Source organism: Cervus elaphus, chromosome 12 (assembly GCF_910594005.1).
Source record: "Cervus elaphus chromosome 12, mCerEla1.1, whole genome shotgun sequence".
NCBI classification, from domain to species: domain Eukaryota; kingdom Metazoa; phylum Chordata; class Mammalia; order Artiodactyla; family Cervidae; genus Cervus; species Cervus elaphus.
In genome coordinates, this window is record NC_057826.1 from 17,702,729 (window position 1) to 17,728,753 (window position 26,025).

At 43.3% G+C, this 26,025-nt stretch overlaps 2 protein-coding genes across 7 annotated transcripts in view; both read left to right on the top strand.

The window, feature by feature from the left end:
* Positions 1 to 6,614: 6,614 nt before the first annotated feature.
* The window catches only part of HEATR4 (HEAT repeat containing 4), a 42,724-nt gene continuing 23,313 nt past the window's right edge, over positions 6,615 to 26,025 (top strand). For 5 of the 6 annotated variants that reach the window (XM_043919956.1, XM_043919955.1, XM_043919952.1 and 2 more), the window contains exons 1-9: positions 6,615 to 8,301; positions 9,251 to 9,441; positions 11,207 to 11,347; positions 15,495 to 15,698; positions 17,455 to 17,598; positions 21,007 to 21,186; positions 22,013 to 22,173; positions 22,933 to 23,037; positions 25,297 to 25,415. In XM_043919956.1, coding sequence (XP_043775891.1) covers positions 7,349 to 8,301; positions 9,251 to 9,441; positions 11,207 to 11,347; positions 15,495 to 15,698; positions 17,455 to 17,598; positions 21,007 to 21,186; positions 22,013 to 22,173; positions 22,933 to 23,037; positions 25,297 to 25,415 — 2,198 coding nt within the window. In that variant the 5' untranslated portion in view covers positions 6,615 to 7,348. The remainder of the gene's footprint in view (positions 8,302 to 9,250; positions 9,442 to 11,206; positions 11,348 to 15,494; positions 15,699 to 17,454; positions 17,599 to 21,006; positions 21,187 to 22,012; positions 22,174 to 22,932; positions 23,038 to 25,296; positions 25,416 to 26,025) is intronic. The other variant, XM_043919953.1, reaches the window with a different exon arrangement.
* LOC122704883 (guanine nucleotide-binding protein G(I)/G(S)/G(O) subunit gamma-5) lies at positions 10,536 to 11,053 on the top strand. Its single transcript, XM_043919966.1, has one exon. It carries the CDS (start codon positions 10,602 to 10,604, stop codon positions 10,806 to 10,808), a length of 207 nt encoding a protein of 68 aa, XP_043775901.1. The 5' UTR covers positions 10,536 to 10,601; the 3' UTR covers positions 10,809 to 11,053.

Below are 26,025 nucleotides of genomic sequence, written 5' to 3' on the forward strand. Positions count from 1 at the left end.
AAAATGCATAGTTACCTGAGTATATTCACATTGTTGTGCAACCTTTAACACTATCTCCTTTTTCATCACCTGAACTGAAATTCTATACCTGTTAACTCATCATTCCTCCTTCTCCACCGCAGCTCCTGGAAATCACTATTCCACGTTCTGTAGCTATTATTTGACTAGTCTAAGCACCTCTTAGATAAGTGGAATCATAAAGTATTTGTCCTTTTGTGTCTGGCTTATTTCACTTTACATAATGTCTTCTAGGTTCGTATATATAGCATATATGTAGCATTTCTGTATTCTATTCCTTTTTAAGGCTGAATAATATTCTGTTATATACATATATCACATTTTGTTTACCCATCCATCCACTGATGGACATTTGGGTTGCTTCCACCTTTCAGCTGTTGTGAATATACTATGAACATGGGTGCGCAAACGTGTGTATGAGCCTCTGCTTTCAATTCTTCGGGCACATACTCAGAGGTGGAATTGCTGGATCACATGGTCATTTTAACTTTTTGAGAAAACTTGACCAGGGTTTTAATACTTAATTTAAAAAATTCTTTCAGTCATTTCATCTCAGAGAACACGTCCATTCACTCTTTTGTGAGGGTCCCAGTGTCTGAGCACAAATTGAGTTGCGGCACTAAAGTCAGTGCTCAGGTTGGTCAGCAAGAGATGGTGACCACTTGAATAGCACTGCCCCAGGTCAACTGGGCAGAACTTGATGGCCAAAAATTTTCTTTGCTGTAAGGACAAATTCTTTTCACAAGGGGAATCCTGAAGACCAGTATTCTGTAGGCCTGGAATTTTATTATTAAAAATATATGACTTGAAGAATCTCCTTGTAAAAACAGTGTTTTTGGCTGATAACCCAGCCAGAATTTGGGAAGCAGAGGAGATGGAACTGAGCTGTGTGAAGGAAGGAGATTAAACAGGAGCAGAATAGAAAGAGAATGGGAGAGGCCCCAAAGACACTCATTCTGCTTTACCATTTGTTTCATCAGGCTGCTGGTCTGAAGCATGCCAGAGCTGGATGTCCATGTGTTCCCCTGCTTTGTCTCTTTCTCCATAGGACTTTTTTTTTTTTTTTTTTTTGGCTATGCAGGGTCTTAGTTGTAGGAACTCTTAGTTGCAGCATATGGGATCTATTTCCCTGACCAGGGATTGAACCCAGGCCCCCTACACTGAGAGTGCAGAGTCTTAGCCACTGGACCACCAGGGAAGTCCCTTCGTAGGACTTTTGAACCGATGTGGAGGGGAAAATATTGAGCTGCGTAGACCTAGATGTTATTTTTCAAAGGAGGACCAAGAAATCCATTTTGCCACCAATCGGTAAGTACAATATAATTTCCCAAAGCTCAATTTACAAAGAAGGAAATTTAATAAATAGCTGAAGGTACTCCTGATTGAACCTGTAGGTTCTGTGAGTAGACTTGTGGAATCCTCAAGAGGTGGTTGCCTAGTAACCAATATTAAGCAGCTTTGGAATCTAAAACTAAGGAAGGTTTAAGATGGCAAAACCTTGTTTCCCATTGAAGATTGTGTGTGGGAAGCCACTTTGAAGGTAATTTCAAAATACTGCTGCTGCTTTATCAGTATGTGAAAGGAGTTTATGAGCATCAGATGAATGATGAGAAGCAGTCAGGAGTAGTTGAAAAGATTTTGGATTAGGTGTCGAAGTGTCAGTTTTGCTAGGTACTAACTAGTACTGTGATCTTAGTTACATGTCTTCTCCCTGGACCTCAGTTTTGGCATCTGTTAATAAAACAGTTGTGACAGATTGTCTCTATGCCAGAGTTTCCATAATAATCTGAGGAGACAACCGTCTTGGTTTAGTGGTTAGGACTTGGCACTTTCACTGCCATGGCTGGCGTTCAGTCCCTGGTTGGGGAACTAAGACCCTGCAAGCCACGCAGCACAGCCAAAAAAAGAAAAAGAAATTAAAGGGGGGAGAATGTAGGGAACTTTCTGTAAAGAAAGAGGCAGCAGAGAGAGGGTATTTGAAATAAGCCTGGTTAAGGGTTCCCTGATCCCACTCTCCTCATTAACTAAGCTTCTTTCATAAACCCCATGGATACCTCCTAGAGCTATAGTTTCTCTAAATTTAATGTGTATAAAAACCTCTGACATCTTGTTAAAATGCAGATTTCTAGGCTTCACTTGAAGCCTCCTGAATCAATATTCTAGAGTGTGGGACACAGGAGTCTGCAGTTTAATGAACTCCTCAGGTGATCTTGATGCAGAAAGTCTTTTAGCCATATCTAACAAGCACTGTCCCAGAAGCTGAGTGTCCCTTGGGCCCTACCTCAGAACTTCAGAATCTGGAGGTGGAAATGAGAGTGTACTACTTTTTTAAAACTCTCAGAAGATACGGTGCTATGGCTTATAGCGTTTCCTTCTGTGGCAGTTTCTACTGCTTTAGTAACAGAAGGAAAAAAACAAGATATTATTCCTTTTGTTGCTGTTTAATTGCTCAGTCATATCCAACTCTTTGTGACCCCACGGACTGTTGTCTGCTCAGCTCTGCTTGTCCATGGAATTTTCCAGACAAAAATACTGGAGTGAAAAAAAAAAAAATACTGGAGTGGGTTGTCATTTCCTTCTCCAGTGGATCTTCCAGATCCGGGATTGAACCCGTGTCTCCAGCATTAGCAGTGAGCTACCAGGGAAGCTCAATTATTCCTTTTAGCATTTAACTGTTTCTTCAGAATAAAGGCAATAGACCAGAGGGTGAGGGTACAGGACTGGAAAGATGAAGAGAAGAATGGAACTAAATTTGGAACCTCTCAGATAGCACCCATTTTGAGTCTGGAGGATTCTTCTATCAGGTTTTAACTGGAGGCATAAACCTTCTAGCCCCACTCCCAACTATCCAGTCAGTTTCCTAGAAGTGCAAGAGATGATGCTGGTGGTTGCTGTTTACCAGATTACAGGGCCTTGGTCTGCAGTCATGCCAGGTTTGAGTAATTGTATGATGCCATTTATTCAGTTTTTTATGCTGTCCGTGCACAAAGGCACCTGGGACCTGCCACTCTGCTTTTGCTTCTTAAGGGCTATTTGTTGGGAGGGAACTCTGCCTCCGTGTTGGTCCAGGTAACATTTAAGTTTGGATAATATGGAGCTTCCAAACTCTGTTTGTAGGTCTTTTTTTCCCCTCTCTTAACTACCTAGGGCCCTAGTATTCCTAAACTTTTCCCTTAGTGCCCAGTGCATCTAACGTGGGGTCCCAGAGACTTGCCTTCTAAAGGATAGTACTCTATGTTCTAAATCAATAATAACAGTTTCTCTCAGTTATGTAATACTTTGCAGCTTGCAAAGAACTTTCATACATGTTCCCCTAATTTTTACCTTCATATCAACACTAAATTAGAACAGGTGTCAGACTCTATTTTCAGATTGGTAAACTAAGGCAAACCTTAGAGGACAAGATAGTTGCATGGCATCACTGACTCAATGGACATGAGTTTGAGCAAGCTCTGGGAGATGGTAGAGGACAGGGAGGCCTGGCGTGCTGCAGTCCATGGGGTCCCAAAGAGTCAGACACTGGAGAAGGAAATGGCAACCCACTCCAGTACTCTTGCCTAGAGAATCCCGTGGACAGAGGAACCTGGTGGGCTGCTGTCCATAGGGTCGCACAGAGTCAGACACAACTGAAGCGACTTAGCATGCATGCATGCATTGGAGAAGGAAATGGCAACCCACCCCAGTATTCTTGCATAGAGAATCCCAGGGACAGAGGAGCCTGATGGGCTGCCGTCTATGGGGTCACACAGAGTCAGATACCACTGAAGTGACTTAGCAGCAGCAGCAGTATACATAGTATAACTGAATAAAAACTGAAAGATGAAAAGCTGAAGTAAACAAAAAAATCAATATATCTTTAGTTAACACAGAATAATTATTGTTGATTAGTTTCTGGCAAAACTGCAGGCCATAGAATTAAATATATTTCCTGAAAATGTAAGACTTAAAAATGTAACAGACGAGAATAAGAGGTAAGGTCTTCTAAATCATAGACAGAAATAAATCAACTGTAGCAGTATTCAATAAATATTCCAATGTTTAGTAAAAAGAATAAGACACTAGAAACATTCATAGTGAGTCCATTCATATAAAATTCAAAAACAGATTTAAAGTATGTATAATATGAATGCATGTTTAGGTGGCAAAGCTACATAGGAAAACAAGGACGTGAATCTCATTATATTAGGAGAGTAATTACCTTAGGCAATAATAGAAGAGGCTGTGATAACAAAGTGATAGGGGAGTTGGACTTCCAACATGCTAGTAATGTTATTTCTTGGTTACATGATTATTGTACTGATGTTTGAATTATTATTGTGCTAAAATGTACATATGATTTAAAAAAAAAAAAAGAGTCAGACACAACTAAGTGACTGAACAGCAAGGAAAACCAGGGTTATTAAATCATTTGCCAAGAGTAACATGGCTGGGAGGTTCAGAATCTGCCTGACAAAACTCTTTTGACCAAACCTTAGAACATTTTTCCCTGTCCCAATTCCTTTACAAAGACATTTCCCTATGTGTTTCCTTCTTTTTCAACAAGCCATCTTCTTAGATGATGATCACTATTCCTTGAGAATTTATAATAACTGATAATGATGATATCGTGTTCTTTCTGGGATGATAACATTGTGACCAAAGATTGTATATGTCACAGGCTAAAGGGCTTGTATCTGGGGACACCCCAAATCATTCCATATTGGTGAACCTTGGGGCGAAACCAGTCCTCATTCAGTTTTGCAAGTGTTTGGGCTCAAAATGCCCCCTGACTTAGAAGCAAGATACTAACACATTGATAGGTTAAGAATGATGAGATGTTCTATTAGGCAGTGCAAAAGGCAGGAGTGCACTAATACTGTTTTCATCTAAGCAGTTCATTTTCCACCAAGCAGAACAGACACTGTTCAAAGAAAAACATCACCTTGTAAACACGCTTTAGCCTTGCCCTGATTTTTTTAAATCCGACTTTAAAAAATTGCTCAGTGCCCTGTGGCCATGTGGCCTTTGTGATTGTGAAGAGATGAAGCAACTAAATTTAATCTTATGCTCACTCATGGAGGGACATCATGTTAATCTTGTATGACTTAGTTTGAGTTAGATTATTAATTCTGGACTAGTGACAACTATGTCAAAGATGACCCTTCACAAAAAGAAACTCACCAAAAGGTTAGATTTAATACACAGAAGACAGTGGGATAAATCAAGCCCTAAAAACAGCAGGTACTGTTCTGGGTGCTGTGAAGGGAAGAGAGAGGAGTCAGATCTGGGCTAAAGGGTACCTTGTACACAGGGCAGGAATGGCAGGAGTTGGCACTCAGCGTGGCAGGAAAATGATCTCACTTTCATGATTATATGTTGGGTGGGGAGGCCCTACCTGCCCCTGAAAATAGCAAGGCCAGCACAATGCCAGCACAGGGAGTGGAGCCTGGGCCAAAGCCAGTGTGGCACAGAGCTAAGTGCTCTGAGGTTGGACCTGATAGCTGACTGTGAAGTCTGACTCTTCTACTTATGGCCAGTGTGATCCGAAGTAATTTACCAACCCCTCTGAGCCTCAGCTTCTTCCCATAAGCAATAAACACCATAATATCAACATAATGTAAAGCTCTTAGCAAAGTACTCTATAACTATTAATTATCGTTATTAGGCCAAGGAAGTGCTTCAGAAGGAACATTTCCTTAAAAAAAAAAAAGCATGAACTCCAGGCATTTATCCTTTACAAAATTTTCCATGCTAGCTAAAACCCAGAAACAGCTTGCCCAATAGTCAAGAGCTAAGGTGATTTATCTCCTTGATAAAACATTTTGCAGCTGTAAAACATTTTAACAATGAAGACAGTGTAGCAATATGGAAAAGCACTGGGTGATACTGAAAGAGCAGACTGGGACACTGTCCTTATGGTGCTGTTAAGGAGCCAAATACTTAATGGCGCAAGTGTTACAGTTCAGATCAGTTCAGTCGCTCAGTCGTGTCTGAGTCTTTGTGACCCCATGAACCACAGCACACCAGGCCTCCCTGTCCATCACCAACTCCAGGAATCCACCCAAACCCATGTCCATTGAGTTGGTGATGCCATCCAGCCATCTCATCCTCTGTCGTCCCCTTCTCCTCCTGCCCCCAATCTTTCCCAGCATCAGGGTCTTTTCAAGTGAGTCAGCTCTTTGCATCACGTAGCCAAAGTACTGGAGTTTCAGCTTCAGCATCAGTCCTTCCAGTGAACACCCAGGACTGATCTCCTTTAGGATGGACTGGTTGGATCTCCTTGCAGTCCAAGGGACTTTCAAGTCTTCTCCAACACCACAGTTCAAAAGCATCAATTCTTTGGCGCTCAGCTTTCTTTATAGTCCAACTCTCACATCCATACATGACTACTGGAAAAACCATAGCCTTGACTAGACAGACCTTTGTTGGCAAAGTAATGTCTCTGCCTTTTAATATGCTGTCTAGGTTGGTCATAACTTTCCTTCTAAGGAGTAAGCATCTTTTAATTTCATGGATGCAATCACCATCTGCAGTGATTTTGGAGCCCAGAAAAGTAAAGTCTGACACTGTTTTTCCTGTTTCCCCATCTATTTCCCATGAAGTGATGGGACCGGATGACATGATCTTAGTTTTCTGAATGTTAAGCTTTAAGCCAGCTTTTTCACTCTCCTCTTTCACTTTCATCAAGAGGCTTTTTAGTTCCTCTTCACTTTCTGCCATAAGGGTGGTGTCATTTTCAGGTGTCACAGGGTAAAATTTAAAGTAACTGAAAGGGACTAGGGGAGGTTTGCAAATTTGTGTGTGACGTGGAGGCCTGGATAGGTAAACAAAGAATTACAGAGTAGGTAGTAATTGAGCTGTTCTGGAAGAATGGACAGAATGTCATGTTCAGGGCACAGAAGGAAGCTCTACTTGTGATGGGAAGACACTCAGTGAAGCGCTAGAAGAGTCAGGAGGAGAGGTTCTGCCAGGACAAGGTCATAAACAGGTCAGACTCAAGGACAACCCTGAATGCCCGGCTGTGTTGTCTGAACTTTGCACTCTAACTTTTTTGAACGGGGAGAAAGCCACATTTTGGGGGGAAACTGGAAGCATGGGATACTGTTAAAAGGCAGTAATCTCTCAGAAGATGAGGGGCTGAGAGCTTTGGGACAAATGTGAGAACTGGAAGCAAAGGTCTGACCCAAGAAATATTTTGATTGTTGCAGCATCTCTTTCTTTTGTCTTTCTAACTCACATGGCTTCTCCCTGCTCCGTCATCTCTTCTCCAAGTCTTTTCTTACTGACTGCTGTGGGCCACCAGCTTCTACTGACCTAGAGCTCCCATCAGTTCTTCCCATCCCCTTAACAGATGCGTAGCCACGCCCCCAGGCCCTCCTCTGGACCAGGCAGCCTGGAAGGAGGCATTTGCTGGGAAACAGTGACTAGGACGGAAAAGGGAAAGACCATTCTTCCACACCATTTCCCTCCGTCACTCCCGCCACGCCTGGGATGGGGCATGATTTTCTCCTCCGTAAAACCAAGAAACAAAAAGGAATGTGCCTCCGTTTCCGGTGTGCCTCCAGTCTTCCACTTCAGCCCACAGCACTGTGCACACCTCAAGAACAAATACCTGACCCAGGCCAGTGCAAACCTGACGTTTTCTCCGGAGGTGGTGTGGCAGCGAGGGCTGCCCAGCGTCCCTTACAGCCAGTACAGCTTTGACCATCTCTACGACGCCAGTGGCATAATTCAGCCTCACCAGGTCAGGACAGCCCGGCCTGAGAAGAAGCCCGTCTGCCTCAAGGTCTCGGATTCTCCAGGTCCCCCAACAAAGGTCACCTCCCAGGCTGTGAAGACGGAAAGCTATGCCAATCCTACAAAACTGAAGAAATTAGAGCCAGCTAGTGTAGGCCAGGAGGCATCTAGCCCCCTCAGTCTTCATCCAAGCAGGGAGCTGGACATGCTGGACCTGTCACTTGCTCCAGAAGTGAACTTGGAGGAGAGGGAAACCTGGCTTCCGCCTGCTGAGAAGGCGGCCAGAGCGTGGGAGGCCGTGGTGCTGGAAAAGCTGAACAAGCGCACTGCCCGATGGATCCAGAACAAGCGTCCTCCAAGGCCAGGGGTGTCCGCCAGCAAGTGGCAGAGCTTCTTGCGCCAGCAGTACGACTGGAGCCACATCCGCGATGAGCTCACTTCCTCCAGTGACCTGGACCTCTTGAAACAGCTGGAGGAAGAAGAGACGGCAGAATTTGAGGGTCGAAGTGTTGTCCTGCCCACCCTGGAGGAAAAGAAGCCAGAGCTGCTGCTTCCCGTCTATTATCGGTAGGCTAGCCGGGGCCTCGGGCATGCCTTTGAGACACCCTGGTTCCCCTTCAAGGACTCCCAGGTGGGCTCACAGTCCTCATTGCAGAACTCTCCCATTAACCTCTTGTATTTCCCACCGCCAACATACTAAGACGTCCACAAAGTAAGGTTTCTCAACCTCGGCCCTCTTGGCATCCCGGGTTGGATAATTCTGTGTTGGGGGCGGCCGGCCCTGTGCGTTCTAGGATGTTTGGCAGCATCCTACTGGAAGCCAGTAGCACTGTCCACCTGTGACGACCAAAGATGTCCCCAGATGGTGACACATGTCCCTCTGAAGGACAAAACTGCTCCCAGTTGAGTACCACTGCCTTTAAAGGAAGGAGTTCTTAGCCTTTCCCAGCAGAGCCATTCTGCTGTTCCAGGTACTAACCAGGGGCTCCTAGAAATGTGTCCGTGGTGAGAGTGAGGAAGGCGGAGACCTCATGATTCTGAGGTTTGGTCCCACCTTACTCTGAATAAGGAGCCAGGGTGTCACTCACTCAAAAACTGACTGGCAGCAGGATGGAGAGCTAAACAAGCTGAGAGAAAAGGAGGATTGCTATGTATCTCTCATGTGGCTTCCTTGTCATTTGTAACTAGAAGGAAGACTGGAGCTGTAACAGCCCTGTTTCCTAGAAGTGAGCCAAAAATAAGTGGCGATATTTATTCCTTCATTTATTGCACAAATATACATTGCACTCCCACTACTTTCCAGGCACTCTGCGAAGTGCTGGGAATACAACATAAATGAGACAGCTGTGGACCTATCCTTTAAAGAACTTATAGTCTGTCCACTGAACAACCACACACGAGAGATAACGTGAGGTCATGGAGGAGGTGGGCTCCCTTCCCCAAGTCCAGGGACCCTCTAAGGGCACTGATTTTAAAGCTACCTGTCCCCCTTTCTCCCCTTCTCAATCCTTCCAAGACTGCCGAATTACTTGCCGCAAGTGCAGACAGCTGAAACCATGCCTGGCATGAATAAGACGGCTGAGGAAATAGATGAAAAGGGGAGCCTCTACAAGCCCCCAAGCCAGAGCCACGTTCGACAGGTGAATCCGCGAGCTGGAAAGTTTGCTTACTCCACAGGCAACACCTTTGAACAGGAGATTTACTTCGGTAATTGAGCTGGGGTCCGGTAGTCAGGGCTGAGGGGGGCATAGAGCAGGGAGGTGGAAGGTAGCAGGGAGTTGGAGGCATCATGGATGTGGATGAGAGGCCCTGGATGAACCAGGTATTCATGGGAACATCTCCTGGTTAACTAACACGGGACGGTTTTGGGCAGGGGGTAGGGGAATGGACAGTGGGGATAGGGAGTAGGTATCCAATGGGGACAGGACTTCTTCTTCCCCGTCTCTCTATGCTCTCATGCTTACTGAAGAGGTAGTGGAGGGTAGGATGGCAGAGCAAGCAAGATGTGGCTTTGGGAACAACCTACCTCTTCTGTGCACACCCTTACCCCTTCTCTCACTGAGATTATTCCCCCACTGAGGTGCTGTGTTCGAAGAAAAATCCTAGACTTTGGAGATCTGAGTTTAAATCCTGCCTTAGCCCCCTCCTCCTAACCTTCAGCAAATTATATAATCCCCGTGAGCCTTATGTACCTTATTTGTAAAACAATATCAACTAAAATGCTCTTCAAAGAGATGGGAACTATATAGTGCTTCTCACCCAGTGCCCACCAGCTTCCTCATCCGTCCCACTAGCTTTCAGATGCCTGGGCTTCCGGGACACAGTCTAGGACCACATGCTCCAAGTTGTTTCTTCTTCGCTACCCCCATCTTATTCCTAAACTGCTTTCAACTGAAAGTCTTCTTAAAGTGTTTAACAAAATTATTCAGACAAAGGTATTTATGATTGCTGAGAGATGAATTAGGGAACTCTTCATTTGTATCTAGCTTTTCATAGGGGACAATACCTGTAAGTTAGGTTCTGACTTGGTTTCTGGGCCATTTTCAGGCCACCAGCTCATACTTCCAAGCAACAGTCACTTTCAAGGGATGTCCCTGGAGCACAGTAGCCATGAGTACCAGAGGCTAGAGTAGGGCAAAAGGGAACTGGGTCTCCTGTGTGCTTCTTGCTGAAGCCTTTCTCCATCTTCCCCATTAACCAGACGTACCCACTACCTTGCTTTTATTTATAGTTTGTCATCCAAGTACATATCAATATGCAATAATTTTCATTTAGCATTTTAAAACTTCATATGAGGCCGACTGGCCCAGCGGACCCACCGCAGACCTGCCGACAGCCCGCGGATCTGCCATCCTTTCCAGTGCGCCATGTCTGGTTCATCCAGCGTCGCGGCTATGAAAAAAGTGGTTCAACAGCTCCGGCTGGAGGCCGGGCTCAATCGGGTGAAGGTTTCCCAGGCAGCTGCAGATTTGAAACAGTTCTGTCTGCAGAATGCTCAACATGACCCTCTGCTGACTGGAGTATCTTCTAGTACAAATCCCTTCAGGCCCCAGAAAGTCTGTTCCTTTTTGTAGTAAGATGAATCTTGACAAGGTTTTCCAAACCACTTTTCATAAACCAGTGAATATTCAAAGGAAAGCTAAATTTGAAGCCTGTACAAAAGCCTCTCTGTAACGTGCCATACTACACAAACTTCTACTTTTGTCAGTCCTTAATGTCTACCTCTCTGAATATTCTTAATTTTCTGTTTCACAAGGGTAATTATTTTATATACACTGATGGCAGCATACAATAAAATACTTAGTATAAAAAAAAAAAACTTCATATGAAATGAGATCATTCTGTATTTGATTTGGTTTTTTAGATGGATTTTTCTGGGGAAATGAAATTCGGTCTGATCCTGGTGACCAAAAACCCAGGAAGAGAGGAGGAGGGGGTTCTAAGGACTCATTATTTCTTTATCTGTTCACAGATGAAGTCCAGATCGTCCACCAGATTGGTGCAAAGAGAGACCAAATTCTCCTGGAAAATCTCAATCAATACATCAAGCAGTTATCTAAGGTCTTCCCTGAAACCCCAGAAAGGTGGACTTCACAGCCAGTTCCTGAATCAAGTAAGCAGGAAGCTGATACTGATAATGGGAGTAAAGATGGAAGTGGGCCTATTTCTTTAAGGTCCCTGTTCCACAGGTGGGGACACCATCAGCATCTCGGGGAGTCCCTCCCAACTAACTAAGAATCATCTCATAAAATTATAAGATACTAACTGTAACAAGGAAAAGCCTCTGTGGCCCATACAGCTGAAATTAGACAGAACTTAAGTATAACCAAGCAGTTTAGGGCCAAGAATTACTAACAAGACAGATCCTGGCTTAACAGTTTCAAAGGCAGTACCTCTGATGTAGCACTCTCCCCTCCCACTCCATTCTCAGGCCCCTACCTGCTTCAGGCCCTAGTGTCAACCGGTGTTTTAAATTTCTATTTCATGAGTGTATCATTCTTCATTCTGTATGTTAGGTAAGGAAAAGGGAAAGGAGTTAATCAAGAAATCAACTTCTGAAACAAAAAGTGCCCATCCTCCAAGAGACTATATCTCCATTGCTCATGATTCTTTTCTTTGCAATGTCTCTTCAGATGGGCCCCCTGTATGCAGGAACTAGCAGTAGTAGTGACCCATTCTTTTTACCACCAGCCCCTAACCTATCTCTAGTGTTGCCTGGCTCTACAGGAAACAGCTACAAGAGTGGAGAAGGCACTAATGACGGCAGGTGTAGGCAGTTTTCACCAAACTCACACATACACCCTCCTTCTTGTTGAGGGCTACCATTATGAAGTGGTGAAGAAGGCATGTAGCAAAGCCTTGGATTGGGTCTTGGCAAGTCACCTTCCAGGATCACAGCTGCCTCATTAAAACTGAGACACTAGGGACTTTCTTGGTGGTCTAGTGGTCAAGACTCCATGCTTCTATTGCAGGGGGCACAGCTTCCATCCAAGTTTGGGGACCCATGATCCTACATGCTGCCGGGCATGGCCAAAAAAGCAAAATGACAAAAAGAAACTGAGACACTAATCAATCCTACAGCAAGGCACTTGTAAACCCTTCAGTTCAGTCAGTTCAGTCGTGTCTGACTCTTTGCAACCCCATGACTGCAACATACCAGGCTTCCCTGTCCATCACCAACTCCCAAATCTTGCTCAAACTCATATGCATCGAGTCAGTGATGCCATCCAACCATCTCATCCTCTGTTGTCCCCTTCTCTTCCTGCCTTCAATCTTTCCCAGCATCAGGGTCTTTTCTAATGAGTCAGCCCTTTGCATCAAGTAGTTAAAGTACTGAAGTTTCAGCTTCAGCATCAGTCCTTCCAATGAATATTCACGACTGATTTCCTTTGGGATTGACTGCTTTCCTTTAGGATTGACTGCTTTGATCCCCTTGCAGTTCAAGGGACTCTTAAGAGTCTTCTCCAACACCACAGTTCAAAAGCATCAATTCTTCAGCATTCAGCTTTCTTTATAGTCCAACTCTCACATCCATACATGACTACTGGAAAAACCATAGCTTTGACTAGATGGACCTTGGTCAGCAAAGTAATGTTTCTGCTTTTTAATATGCTGTCTAGGTTGGTCATAGCTTTTCTTCCAAAGAGCAAGCATCTTTTAATTTCATGGCTGCAGTCACCATCCACAGTAATTTTGGAGCCTAAGAAAATAGTCCCCCACAGTTTCTATTGTTTCCCCATCTATTTGCGATGAAACCATGATCTTTGTTTTCTGAATGTTGAGTTTTAAGCCAACTTTTTTACTCTCCTCTTTCACTTTCATCAGGAGACTCTTTTTTGCTTTCTTATTTGCTTTCTGCCATTAGGGTGGTGTCATCTGCATACCTGAGGTTATTGATATTTTTCCAAGAAATCTTGGTTCCAGCTTGTGCTTCATCCAGCCTGGCATTTCACATGATGTACTCTGCATAGAAGTTAATAAACAGGGTGATAGTATACAGCCTTGATGTACTCCTTTCCCAATTTGGAACCAGTCTGTTGTTCCATGTCCAGTTCTCACTGTTCCTTCTTGGGCTGCATACAGATTTCTCAGGAGGCAGGTAAGGTGATCTGGTATTCCCATCTCTTGAAGAATTTTCCACAGTTTGTTGTGATCCACACAGTCAAAGGCTTTAGTATAGTCAATAAAGCAGAAATAGATGTTTTTCTGGAACTCTCTTGCTTTTTTGATGATCCAACAGATGTTGGAAATTTGATCTCTGGTTCCTTTGTCTTTTCTAAAACCAACTTGAACATCTGGAAGATCTTGGTTCATGTACTGTTGAAGACTCGCTTGAAGAATTTTGAGCATTACTTTGCTAGTGTGTGAGATGAGTGCAATTGTGCGGTAGTTTGAACATTCTTTGACATTGCCTTTCTTTGAGATTGGAATGAAAGTGCCTTTTCCGGTCCTGTGGCCACTGCTGAGTTTTCCAAATTTGCCGACATATTGAGAGCAGCACTTTCACAGCATCATCTTTCAGGATTTGAAATAGCTCAACTGGAATTCTATCATTGCCGGGCCAGCCGGAAGATTTCAGCGAGCAACACGACGCGTTCCTTTAGGCTTAGAAATAAGGAGACAGAACAGATGGGGTCGAGAGGATCGCTGCAGTCAACGATGATTCTTTATTTCTCAGGGTTACATATATACTAAACCAAGAAGAGAGGCATCCCAAAGAAAATTCTTCCCCATGTACATCATCTTTAAGATAACAATCACCAGAGCTCTCTCCTGGCGCCAAAGGCATCCTACTTATCTTAAGGGCAGTCGTGCAAAGCCATCTATCTGCACCTTGTGTGCATTCAAGGCTCACTAATGGTCTGTTAGGAGTTAACTTGGATAGTAAATTCCAGAGGGGTGGCGGGACAGAGAGCTATGTCTGCGAACAGACCCTTGATAATCAATCAAGGCAGCTCCCAGAGTCAGCTCTTTCAAGCCGCTCCCCGCATATCATCTCTACTAGCTTTGTTCATAGTGATGCTTCCTAAGGCCCAGTTGACTTCGCATTCCAGAATGTCTGGCTCTAGGTGAGTGATCACACCATCATGATTATCTGGGTCATGAAGATCTTTTTTGTATAGTTCTTCCGTGTATTCTTGCCACCTCTTCTTAATATCTTCTGCTTCTGTTGGGTCCATACCTTTTCTGTCCTTTATTGTGCCCATCTTTGCATGAAATGTTCCCTTGGTATCTCTAATTTTCTTGAAGAGATCTCTAGTATTTCCCATTCTGCTGTTTTACTCTATTTCTTTGCATTGATCACTGAGAAGGGCTTTATTAGTTCTCCTTGCTATTCTTTGGAACTCTGCATTCAAATGGGTATATCTTTCCTTTTCTCCTTTGCCTTTAGCGTCTCTTCTTTTCTCAGCTATTTGTAAGGCCTCATCAGACAACCATTTTGCTTTTTTGCATTTCTTTTTCTTGGGTATGGTCTTGATCACTGCCTCCTGTACAATGTCACGAACCTCTGTCCATAGATCTTCAGGCACTCTATCAGATCTAATCCCTTGAATCTATTTGTCACTTCCACTGTATAATTGTAAGGGATTTGATTTAGGTCATACCTGAATGATCTAGTGGTCTCCTTACTTTCTTCAGTTCTTGAATTTTGCAATAAAGAGTTCATGATCTGAGCCACAGTCAGCTCCCGGTCTTGTTTTTACTGACTGTATAGAGCTTCTCCATTTTTGGCTGTAAAGAATGTAATCAATCTGATTTCAGTATTGACCATCTGGTGATGTTCATGTGTAGAGTCATCTCTTGTGTTGTTGGAAGAGGGTGTTTGCTTGTAAACCCTTAGTAGCTTATAATCCCACTCCTCCTCCCAAATTAAGAACACTAGAAAGGAAACAATAAACTAGGAATTAATGGCCAATTATATCCTACTTTTAATGGCAATATATCAAATATTGAATTTTATGAGCAAATCTTGTTACATATATTTATGGTCCTAAAGATTTCTTAAACATATATAAAGGTTTGTATGTACCTTTTCTTCCCTACCTTTCTCCGCCCATCATCATGGCTTTATCATGTCTGTAGTCACCACCTCTCATGACTCCCAATGGGACTTGTACCAGTTTTCTACATAATCAGGAAAGCTGGCTCTTGACGGTTTTGTTTTGTATTGGTGCTAGCTAGGAATAGGCATGTGATGCTGGCTGGGAACACAGGCCCAGGGCAATGGGCATAATACCTCATACTGTCGCCCCGCACAGCTTGCAAGCCTGTGAAAGGAGCCATGCGCTGGACAGCTTTGCCCACACCGGCCACGGATCTGCTGCTGAAGGTGGGTGAGAAGGACGTGTCCGTGAAGACCAGGAAACTGAAGAAGCAAGCAGAGTCACTGAAGGAGAATGTGTCTTGGGAACTGGTGGTCCTGCGAAGGATGCTGCAGGAATGGAAGGTGGCCTGGGCTCTAAGTGAGTGAAGGAGGGGTGCAGGGGCGGGGGAGAGGAGGGATTGTCCTGACATAGAAGTAATTTGTGAAGGAAGAAGTTCTCACCTTGGCCAAGTATTTCTCAATCTTTGAAAATCCATCCCTTTCTTATGAACAATAAAAATCTGATTGCCTCATCAAGGCTAGACTAGGTAAGAGCTTTTCATACAATGGCAGTTGCATTTATCTGGATGTTTTTTGCATGGGCAAGTTCTACATCAGTAACTTGTGGAAACTCACTACCCAGAGAACTCTTCACAGGCAGAGACCCTATCTTACTAACCCCTGAAATGTCACACTCAATACATGATGCATGAAAGAAAGAGTGAATATGCTGCCCAAGCAATGGAAATGCAGTGATCAAAAGAAACTGCAATTGGCTCTCCAAAATTCATTTGTAAATTTGGAATTAGCTCATATTTACTTTGCCTTCACAGATTCCAGAATAGTGTGCTTGCGGCAAAGGAAGGGCCCAGCAAGGACTGTTGAAAACTGCAAGATTTGAGGACTCAAGGGCTGCTGGCTTTCAGGACGTGAAAAACTAGTTTAGTTAGTACAGGAAAAAAGAGGTGATCCATCAGATAAACTGGTTCAGATAAACAAAAAGGGTTGAAAAGGAGATTCCAAGTAAAAACTACCAGTAGGGAGCATCTACAGGTGGTGGGAACACTGAAACAAAAGCTCACGCCTAAAAAAAGTGTTGCTATGCTTGTGGCTCAGCTAGTGAAGAATCTGCCCGCAATGCAGGAGACCTGGGTTTGATCCCTGGGTTGGGGAGGTCCTCTGGAGAAGGGAAAGGCTACCCATCCCAGTATTCTGGCCTGGAGAATTCCATGGACTGTGTAGTCCATGGGGTCGCAAAGGGTCGGACACGACTCAGTGACTTTCACTTTCATGTGCTGTGTTTGGTCACGTCTCTTTGTGACCCCTTGGACTCTAGCCCACCAGGCTCCTCTGTCCATGGAATTTTCCATGCAGGAGTACTGGAGTGGGTTGCCAGGCTAGCCTCCAGGGGACCTTCCCTACCCAGGGATCTAACCCATGTGTCTCTTGTGCCTCCTGCATTGATAGGCAGATTCCTTACCACTAGTACCACCTGGGAAGCCCCTATAAAGAGGGCAAAGTACCCTTAATCACTGTCTTATTGTTCCATTTTCCAGATGATAACAATAAAGAGTTATTTATGGGAATTCCCTGGCGGTCTAGTGGTTCAGACTCAGGCTTTCACTGCTGTGGACCCAGGTTCGGTCCTTGGTCAGGGAATTAAGATTCCATAAGCCATGCAGTGAGGCCAAAAAAAAAAGAAAGAAATTATTTAAACAAACAAAAAAGATAGAATACAGGATGGGATTGGGAGGAGTTTTGTTTGAGAATTATTAATACCTAAGAAGATTCAGCTCAGTTGGTAAAGAATCTGCCTGCAGTGCAGGAGACCCAGGTTCGATCCCTGTGTTGGGAAGATCCCCTGGAGAAGGAAATGGCAACCTACTCCAATATCCTTGCCTGGAAAATCTCATGGACAGAAGAGCCTGGTGGGCTGCAGTCTATGGGGTCGCAAAGAGTTGGGCACGACTGTGACTAACACTTACTTCCTTAAGAAGGGCGGCATCTCTGGGGCCCTTTATGCTTCTGAGCTGCTTTGCTTGGATTGTCCTAGGGGAAGGGCCTTATTGTTACCTGTCAGCAGCACAATATCTAACCCTAAGTGGTCCTCTTCTCATTCTCCTCCTGTGGCGTAGTCATCGAGTGGCACCATAAGACTGCTGAGGGCCTGCTGCAGAGCTTGGTGGACATCCATGATGACGTCCGGATCCAAGCCATCATCACTTGTGCCACGGCTGCTTTAGAACGGCCCCGTGCTGCCGTCAGTCGAGGGGACTCCGGTAAGAGCCACAACCATACTGCTCGAGAATATAAGCAATCCACAGAACCACAGAAATTTTGAACTGGCGGGGACCTTGGAGCTTATCTGAGATTATTTCACAAAATGGAAACAAAGACCCAGAGACTGGCCTGAGTATACACAACTTCTCAGCAATAGAGATGAGTTTAAAATTCCTGACTTCTGATCTAGTGCTTTTTTGCACTAATTTCATTACCCTTGGATGCTTAGTAGTTCACAAGCAAGTTCACATTGTTCTGCCTTGAGAGATCCCATTCATAATAGGCAAAGTATATGTATATATGTATGTATATGTACACACTTTTCTCCCGACTGCAATTTAGTCCTTCTTTTGATAGCATGTTGACAGTCTCAAACTCAACATGTCCCAAACTAAATTCATCACTCTTGCCATTAGACCCCTCCCCACATCCCACATAGCAACCAGCAGCCCCATAACCCAGCTAGTTTGAGTCAGGACCTTGGGAGTCAGCCTGGACAAAATCCTTCCTCTCCCCACAACTAACTGACCAATAGATTCTGTGGATTCTGCTTCATAAACATTTTTTTATTACAAAAGAAATACAAAGTGTCATTATCAGTCAACACAGAGGAGTATAAAAAGAGGTTCCTTCCAACCCACCTCCCAGCCCCAATCCCACCCCATGCCATTTCCAGGGTATACAATGTTTAGTTTGGCATTCTACAACTTTCTGTGCTTTTACAAACACATGCCAACATACATGTAGGTTTTTCTATTTATTAAAAAAATGAGTGTTGAATTTTACCAGCCATTTTCTAGTTTTTTCTCCTTTAATTTGTGGATATAAAGATTTCTAGTGTTAAAATCTTAGAATAAATCCTAATGGATCATTCTCTTATTACTCCACTGGATTTGATTTGTTCATATTTTAAAATGTTTTAATATATTTGTAAATGAAATTGCTAATTTCGTGTTTATTTACAGTATTTTTGTTAAGTATTAGTGTTTATTTACACTATTTTTGTTGTTTTAGTTTTTACTGGTTTTGTAAAATGAATTAAGAACTTGGCCATTTTTCCCAATGGCTGTATAACCTTTTGAAAAAGAAATGTCAATAGGATTTTTCTTTGCTAGCAATAAGCAGTTAAAAAAGGAACATTTCCCATCTGCAAGAGCTAGAACTATAATCTACCGAGGAGCTGGTTTAACAAGACACAGGGACTCAGATGACAGAAACTATAAAATGCTATTAAAAAGACATAAAACCCACAGACTCTTACTAACCCCCAAGTGCCCTCTCAGATACCACCTTTGTGTATGGGCTGACACTTTTTCCTTCTCTGCTGCTGGTAGCATCCTAATATTATTCTGTCCTAATATTTATCATTCTGTCATAATTGTCTGTTTACTTTTCTGCTATCTCTACCAGGCAAGGAACTTCTTAGAGGTGGGGACTAATTTTATCTCTACAAAATTGTCAAGTTTTTAAGGTTTCTTTTCACTTATTTCCAGTCTACTGAGTTCCAGGTATGAGCATTTAAACTCCAGCTTTTCAAATCTGCTGCTCCCTCTGCTAGGAAATCTTATCTCTCTCTTGACTTGATCAACTTCTATACATGCCCCTCAACTTTCAGCTAAGATGGCACATCCTCTGAGGAGTCTTCCCTGCCCCACCCCCCTGCTATATGCTTCCACACACGCGCTCGGTCGTATTTGACTCTTTGCGACCCTGTGGACTGTAGCCCACCAGGGTCCTCTGTCCATAATATACTCATGTTTCAGCATAGCAGTAATTTTAATTTAATTTTTTAAATTTTTTTAATTTAAAATTTTAATTTAATTTTTTCAACATAGCAGTAAGGGATTCTCCAGGCAAGAATACTGGAGTGGGTTGCCACTTCCTACTCCAGGGGATCTTCCCGACCCAGGGATTGAACCTGCATCTCCCACATTGGCAAGAGGATTCTTTACCACTGTAGCCCCTGGGAAGCCGATGCTTCCACATATACACATTTTTAAACTGCTTATTTTCTTGAGTATTAAATGGGGTGATGTGTATTAGTGCCTGGCATAGAGAAAACCTCCCATAGGTGGGAAGAGGTATTATCTTATCTCTAGATCTCCACATTCAAAAAACACCTTTGTCTTTCCCTTTCATGTGACCCCTTTCCTGGGTGTTGAGATTTTGATTTGTCTTGTTTCCTTCCCACATCTTCCCAAAGAATATTATCTTACTCATTATTTCTTGAAATACTCAACTGACTTCCATCTGATCCCCTCAAAGGCACATATTTCATCTAGCCCTTTTTAAACCTATGGCATAGTGGTTTACAGTAGTGGTAAAAAGGACAAATGAGAAATTTTATATAAAATCTTAGCTATAAGTCTAGCTCTGCCACATCTTGGGAAGTCACTTATCCTCTCTGAACTTCAAACTAAAAATGGGAGGATAGTTGTGGACAAAAGTTAACACAACACTTTCCCCTTCTACTTGAGAAATGAGCTTTAGTTAAATGCCTACCTGCTGCCCCGATAACCTGGTAAGGACAGAAATTATCTTCACAGGCCACATAGTTTATGATGAAAATGAACCCTGACTGCTAAATGACATTTGGACTGGGAAGAACTACAAGTGAAACATACATGCCTGAAGGAGGTACCGTCCTCCAGGCTCCCAGCAATGCTGTGACTTATCAAGGCAGGCCCTTTGAGGACCCTGGAATTATATCTATGGAGTTGTTATATAAAAGAGATAATAACTCTGGTGGAACATAAGACTTATGCCCAGAGTCGAGTCTATGCTTCTGAGCTGTCCCCAGAGTGCTAGACAAACCATTCTCAAGAACTCTTGCCAAAAGGAACACCTGATGCTTCCCTGTGGGCAAACTATGCTCCTGTCCCATTTCCTTCCGAAGACTAGTGGCATGTATGGCCTATGATAGTCTTGTGAGGCTGTTTAGTTAAACCTAAAAGGATTCCTGAAAAACACATGTTTCAGGTGAGCTGCCTTGCCTACTTCAGTGAGGGTTAGAAGACTGAATGGGACGATGAATATGAAACACTATCTAAGTGGCAAAGCACTACCTAAATATATTTGCTATTACTACTAAAATTACAAAAATTGATTTTCATCACTAAAGCTCATGATGATAGTCACCATAGCCTAGCAGGAAACATATTCATTTGGCCCAAATACAGTTCTGCAGAGACCAGATGATAAAGATGTGAGAACAGGAATATCCACCACAAAAGGCAGCCTTAAAATCCCATCCATTGTAGGGGTTCAGCTAAACTCTAATTAAGTAGCAGTAAGCATCTGCAACTGAGGCTGAAATGGCCCCCATGTGGCTACAGGGAAAAGCTGTGTTTTAGAGAAAAGCAAAGGGACTAGCTAACACCCTCTTACGGGCTCTCTTTTGATCACAGACAAGGAAACGATGAAAGCCTCATCTATTCAGGACTTGCCAGAGGTTCTACAGCCCCCACTAATGGCTGCTCTTTGTGATAAGAATGCCAATGTGCGGATGGCAGCAGCAGTATGCCAATATGCCATACAGTCACATAATCCTCTTGCCCAGGAAATCATGCAGACTGTCCTTCTGAAGGGTGAGTAACTCCTTGTTACTTCCGACCTGGAAATATGGGATAAAGAAAGAACATCTCACATCAGCTTTTCCTGATCCCTTCCTCTCCACCGTCATGCTCTTACTTTAGATACCCAGAGGATTTCTTCCTCCCGGGTACTTTACGAGACAGGTACACTGCCATCTAGTGGTACCTGGGCTAACCGTGTCATAGATGCATTTGACTAAACCATGTCCCCTTTCCTGTTAGATTTTTCAATTGAAAAGATAATGTACAAGATTAAAGAATACATTCTAAAAATTAAAAAACCCACTTGAACACATCATGCTTCCATTTTTGCACATTAACTTACAGGCACTGTCCACATGCATTGTTTGGTGTAATACCAGCAAAAGATTCTGTCTGATGTTGATAGGCTCCCGTACCTAACTACTCTGAAAGACGGACTTGCTCCTTGCGTGGAGGCAGGGGTGTAGGACAACTGTCTGACCAGTTTGGCCTTCTGCACAGAGACACTCAACAACTTAATTCGTCTGTCTTAAGAAAGCTTCCACTCCAGACTTCCCAGTCTCTAGCAAGAGGAACAACTGTTCACTCAGGCCAGAAGTGACTTACTGCTCTGTTCCCCAACAAAAACATTTTAGGATTTGACTTTTCAGTTTAAGATTTTCAACCTACATTTAGAACCTCGATATGATCCATTTAAATGTGATTTAAATTATAGATTGAATATCAGACTGAGATACAGGAAAGTGAGGCAAGTAGCAGTCTTGTGTACCAACCCAGAAGCTGCTCTCTGTGGGGATAAGAGATGGCCATTCTGGCCTTTGTCCCCTCGCTGTGGCAGGTAATACCGTGGACAGCTGGGCTGCAGCTCAGTGCCTGGCTCTGGAAGGTGCGGCCACTTACCCTGTGATTAAGAGGATCATCCACCAGCTGTTTCATAAGAAGAATGAGGACACCGAGCAACAGTCTTGTACGCTCCTGCGCCATCTCAGTGGAAAGACAGTATGTGTCCATTACAGGGTCAGAGAAAAAACCAAGTTTGGGGGGAACAATTGGGTCTCTGAGGTCAGTGCATGTAGGGAACTGAAAATGCAGATGGGAACTTGCCTGGTGGTCCAGTGTTAAGAGGCTGTGCTTCCACGGCAGGAAGCACTTCAGCCCCTGGTCTGGGAACTAAGAAAGATCCTGCATGTGAAGTGCAGTGACAAAAAAATTTAAAAAAGAGAAAGAAAATGCGGGTGGTTGGGTAGGATGATCTCACGCACAGGTAAAACTGGACTAAGTGTGGGTGAAGTGGGGTGAAGTGGGGAAAAGTGACAAGAGCTAGCTGAGAAAGGTGAGGAAAGCAGGCTGCAGATGCTTTCTAACTCGATGCTAGAAGACTTACAACATGCAGAATTTGCTTGTGCTAGAAGTTTACCATTGAAAACCACACAGACGTACAATTGCATTTACTTCCAGTAGAAATGTGAAACTCAGACTGAGGCATATACAAACCGTTTTAGGGGGAAAGACAGTTAAATCAAGAAGGTCCCAGGAATTTTCTGTTCAGATTACTAATCTGTATTTTTTCCTTGACATCAGTTGGCTTGGATGGAAGAGGGCCCCATTGTAAACCTACTCTCTACTTTGCTAGCAACAGGCATCCATGTGTTTGTGACATTAATCATGCTGGATGCCAGATTAGGATGTAACTTCTTTAAGGTCCCAGCATCTCTAAAAGTGACTATGGATCTCGATACAAGTCTTCCATTTCCTCAGACCCTGATACATACCATGCTTGCTGTGGAGCTGAATAGCCGTCAATGGAAAGACCGCATTGTGGCCTGCAGGGCTCTCTCCCGGATCGGTGGAAATGTCAGTTTGGTAAGCCTTCTTTTTCTGTTTCCAGGACAGACGTTCTCAGTAAAACTGGGCTCAGGAGCTCTTCCACTTTTTGCTGCTATCTAGTTTCCCATTCTTACCAAAAAGATCTGTTCCCATATTGCTGCCTCTTAGTCCTAACCCAGAATTATCTTCACACGCCAACATATCGTTCTGTTACTTAAGCAACTGCTACTCAGCCTGCTGGGAGTCCACAAACTATAACCTATCTACAGTGAAATAAGCAAAGAATAAAAATAAAAAAGGTTTAGAAACTTTTTATAGTAATTTGACATTGCCTCCACATCAAGGTACTTTATAAGTATCTGTCACCATAGTCCCCACTTTCAAAGAGCTGACATTAATATTGGAGTAACAGGATCAGCATATACAAATGATTCAAGAACAAGAGATAAATGTAATGTACTCTCTTAAAACTCTTCCGAGAGACATTAGTATGGGCTGAACTTAAAGTTCTGTGAAGGAGTGTGGGACAGCTGAGCAAGACTTACTAAGGAAAGACTTCCAGGAATGGGAAACCCTGACCATCATCTAGGCTTTCAACTGACCTCCTTCTTGCCATTATTTTAAAATCAACTTCATTCATGTCAATGTATGACAAAACCCACTGAAAAAATAAATAAATAAATAAATTTTAAAAAAATAAATAAATAAAATAAAATCAACTTCAGCTGTGCAAATGGGCTTTTTCCCCTTCTTCCTATATGCCATTATCTTTTCCTTGTAACATTGGGCAACTCCACAATGGCCCAGAACACTGCTGTTTTTGACCCTTGAATTTTGACATGGAAAGCACATGTCAAAACTTGGCCATTCAGTATAGTCAGTATAATTCTGGACTTCCCTAATGACTCAGACGGTAAAGAATCTGCCTGCAATGCAGGAGACCCAGGTTCTATCCCTGGGTCATTCTAGTTTGGGTTAATTCTGCCTGGACCTTGCTGCTAAAGTCCAGGACCAGCAGCACAGGTATCACTTGGGAATTTGCTGGAAATGCAAAAATCTCACCCCAGGTCAATTCAATCAGAATCTGCATTTTTTTTTTTTTCTTTTTTTCGTGACCCCGTGGATTGCAGCCTACCAGGCTCCTCCGTCCATGGGATTTTCCAGGCAAGAGTACTGGAGTGGGTTGCCATTGCCTTCTCCACAGAATCTGCATTTAACAACATCTGATTCAGTTGCACATTCACCTTCTCAGCAGTTGCCACTCAGGATGGCCTATTGAAAGTAAAAGCCATGCAGAGCAAGCAGGGGATGGGGTAAAGATGAGACCATCACATCAGATTGATGGGGTTAAACAACATGTCCATCAGTGCTTTCACTTATTCAGTGAGCCTGCAGTTTCTGACCACATCTTACATGTTAGGCAGGTAGCTAGCACTGGGTATGCAAAGATATGTCTTCTCTGTTAAATGTTACATGTAAACAGCTATAACAGATGTAGCTGTAAAGTATTATGGGGATTTCCTATTGCTTACAGAAGGCAGAGGTGAGTTCTCTGACGACAGGCTTTTGAGGTCAATCCTAAAAGAATAGGAAAACATCAGGTATCAAGGGTGGAAAGGGAGCTATTTCAAGGAGGGAGAATAGCTTAGGGCACATTACCTAATCACCAAGTCCTTTTTATCCCTTCTGCTTTGAGAGATATACTAACACACAGGGTGGCCAAAGGTCCTAGCTGGTCTAGTATATAGGACTTGCCCAGGCAAATTGGGATGAGGTGGTCAACCTACTAATGTATCACCTTCAAATTTTAAGAGTCTCAAGTGCAGCTAACAATATAGTTTGGTTAGTTTAAAGCATGAGCTTCAAAAACAGGCCTAGATCTGAGTTCTGGCTCCAGGACTCAACATGTTAACCTTGAGTAAGAAATCTATGCCTCCATTTTGTCACCTATAAGTGGTAGTATCTGCTGTATGGGATTATTTGGGAGGATTAAGTGATGGGTAAAACTACTTATTAGTACAGTGCCAAGTACAAAATGGGATTCCCAGGTGATTCAGTGGTTAAAGAATCCACCTGCCAATGCAGGAGACAAGGGTTCAATCCCTGGGTCGGGAAGATCCCCTGAAGGAGGAAATGGCAACCCACACCAGTATTCTTGCCTGGGAAATCCCCTGGACAGAGAAGCCTGGGAGATTACAGTCCACAGGGTCGAAAAGATTCGGACACGACTTGGCGACTGAACATGCAAAACTGATGCGGTGATAAATGGTAGCTAACTATTACACATATTTATAGGATATGAAACATAAGTTGATCCAGCTGATGTTGAGTGACTGGAATAAGAAAGTGAGACACGCAGCTGCCCAAGCTCTGGGGCAAATGAACCTTGGAAAAGAGGTGCATGACACAATCAGGTAAGACCTTGTCAATATGGAGAAAGAAACTGTATTTGTTGAGCTGCTCAGTATGCTTGGCCTTGTACAAGATCCACTGCAGATTTTCTTTTTAATAAAATAAAAAGTTAACAGTCCCTATAGACACTAAGAATGTGGCTAAGGGAAGAACCATTAATTGAACGCCCATTAAGTGTTCAGGTACTGTTTTAGATGTCTTCAGAGTTCAAACATATGACATGATTCTGATTATACAAGACACATGAATGCCTAGTAAGGTCAAGTTTCATGAAGGATAGATAAGACTGCATAAGCAGAGAGAAGGTAAGACAATCCATACTGGAAGCCAAATACTGAAATGAACATGACACGTGTGAAGGCACGAGAGAAGAGAACTTGACTGAAGCAAGAGCTGTATGTTTCAAGTTTTCTTTATTTAGTCATTCAACAGGGTTTAGCATCTAGCATATGCTAGGTAATAGGGATTCAAGTAAATAAAACAGTTGAGGTCTCTACCTGGTGAAACAAATTAATGCGGATAAGGCTAACTAGGAAAGGGTGGGAGTGGATAATGGCGAGCCTACAGGAGCTAGATTTCAGCCTGAGGGCACTGGAGGTAGGAGTAGGGGTA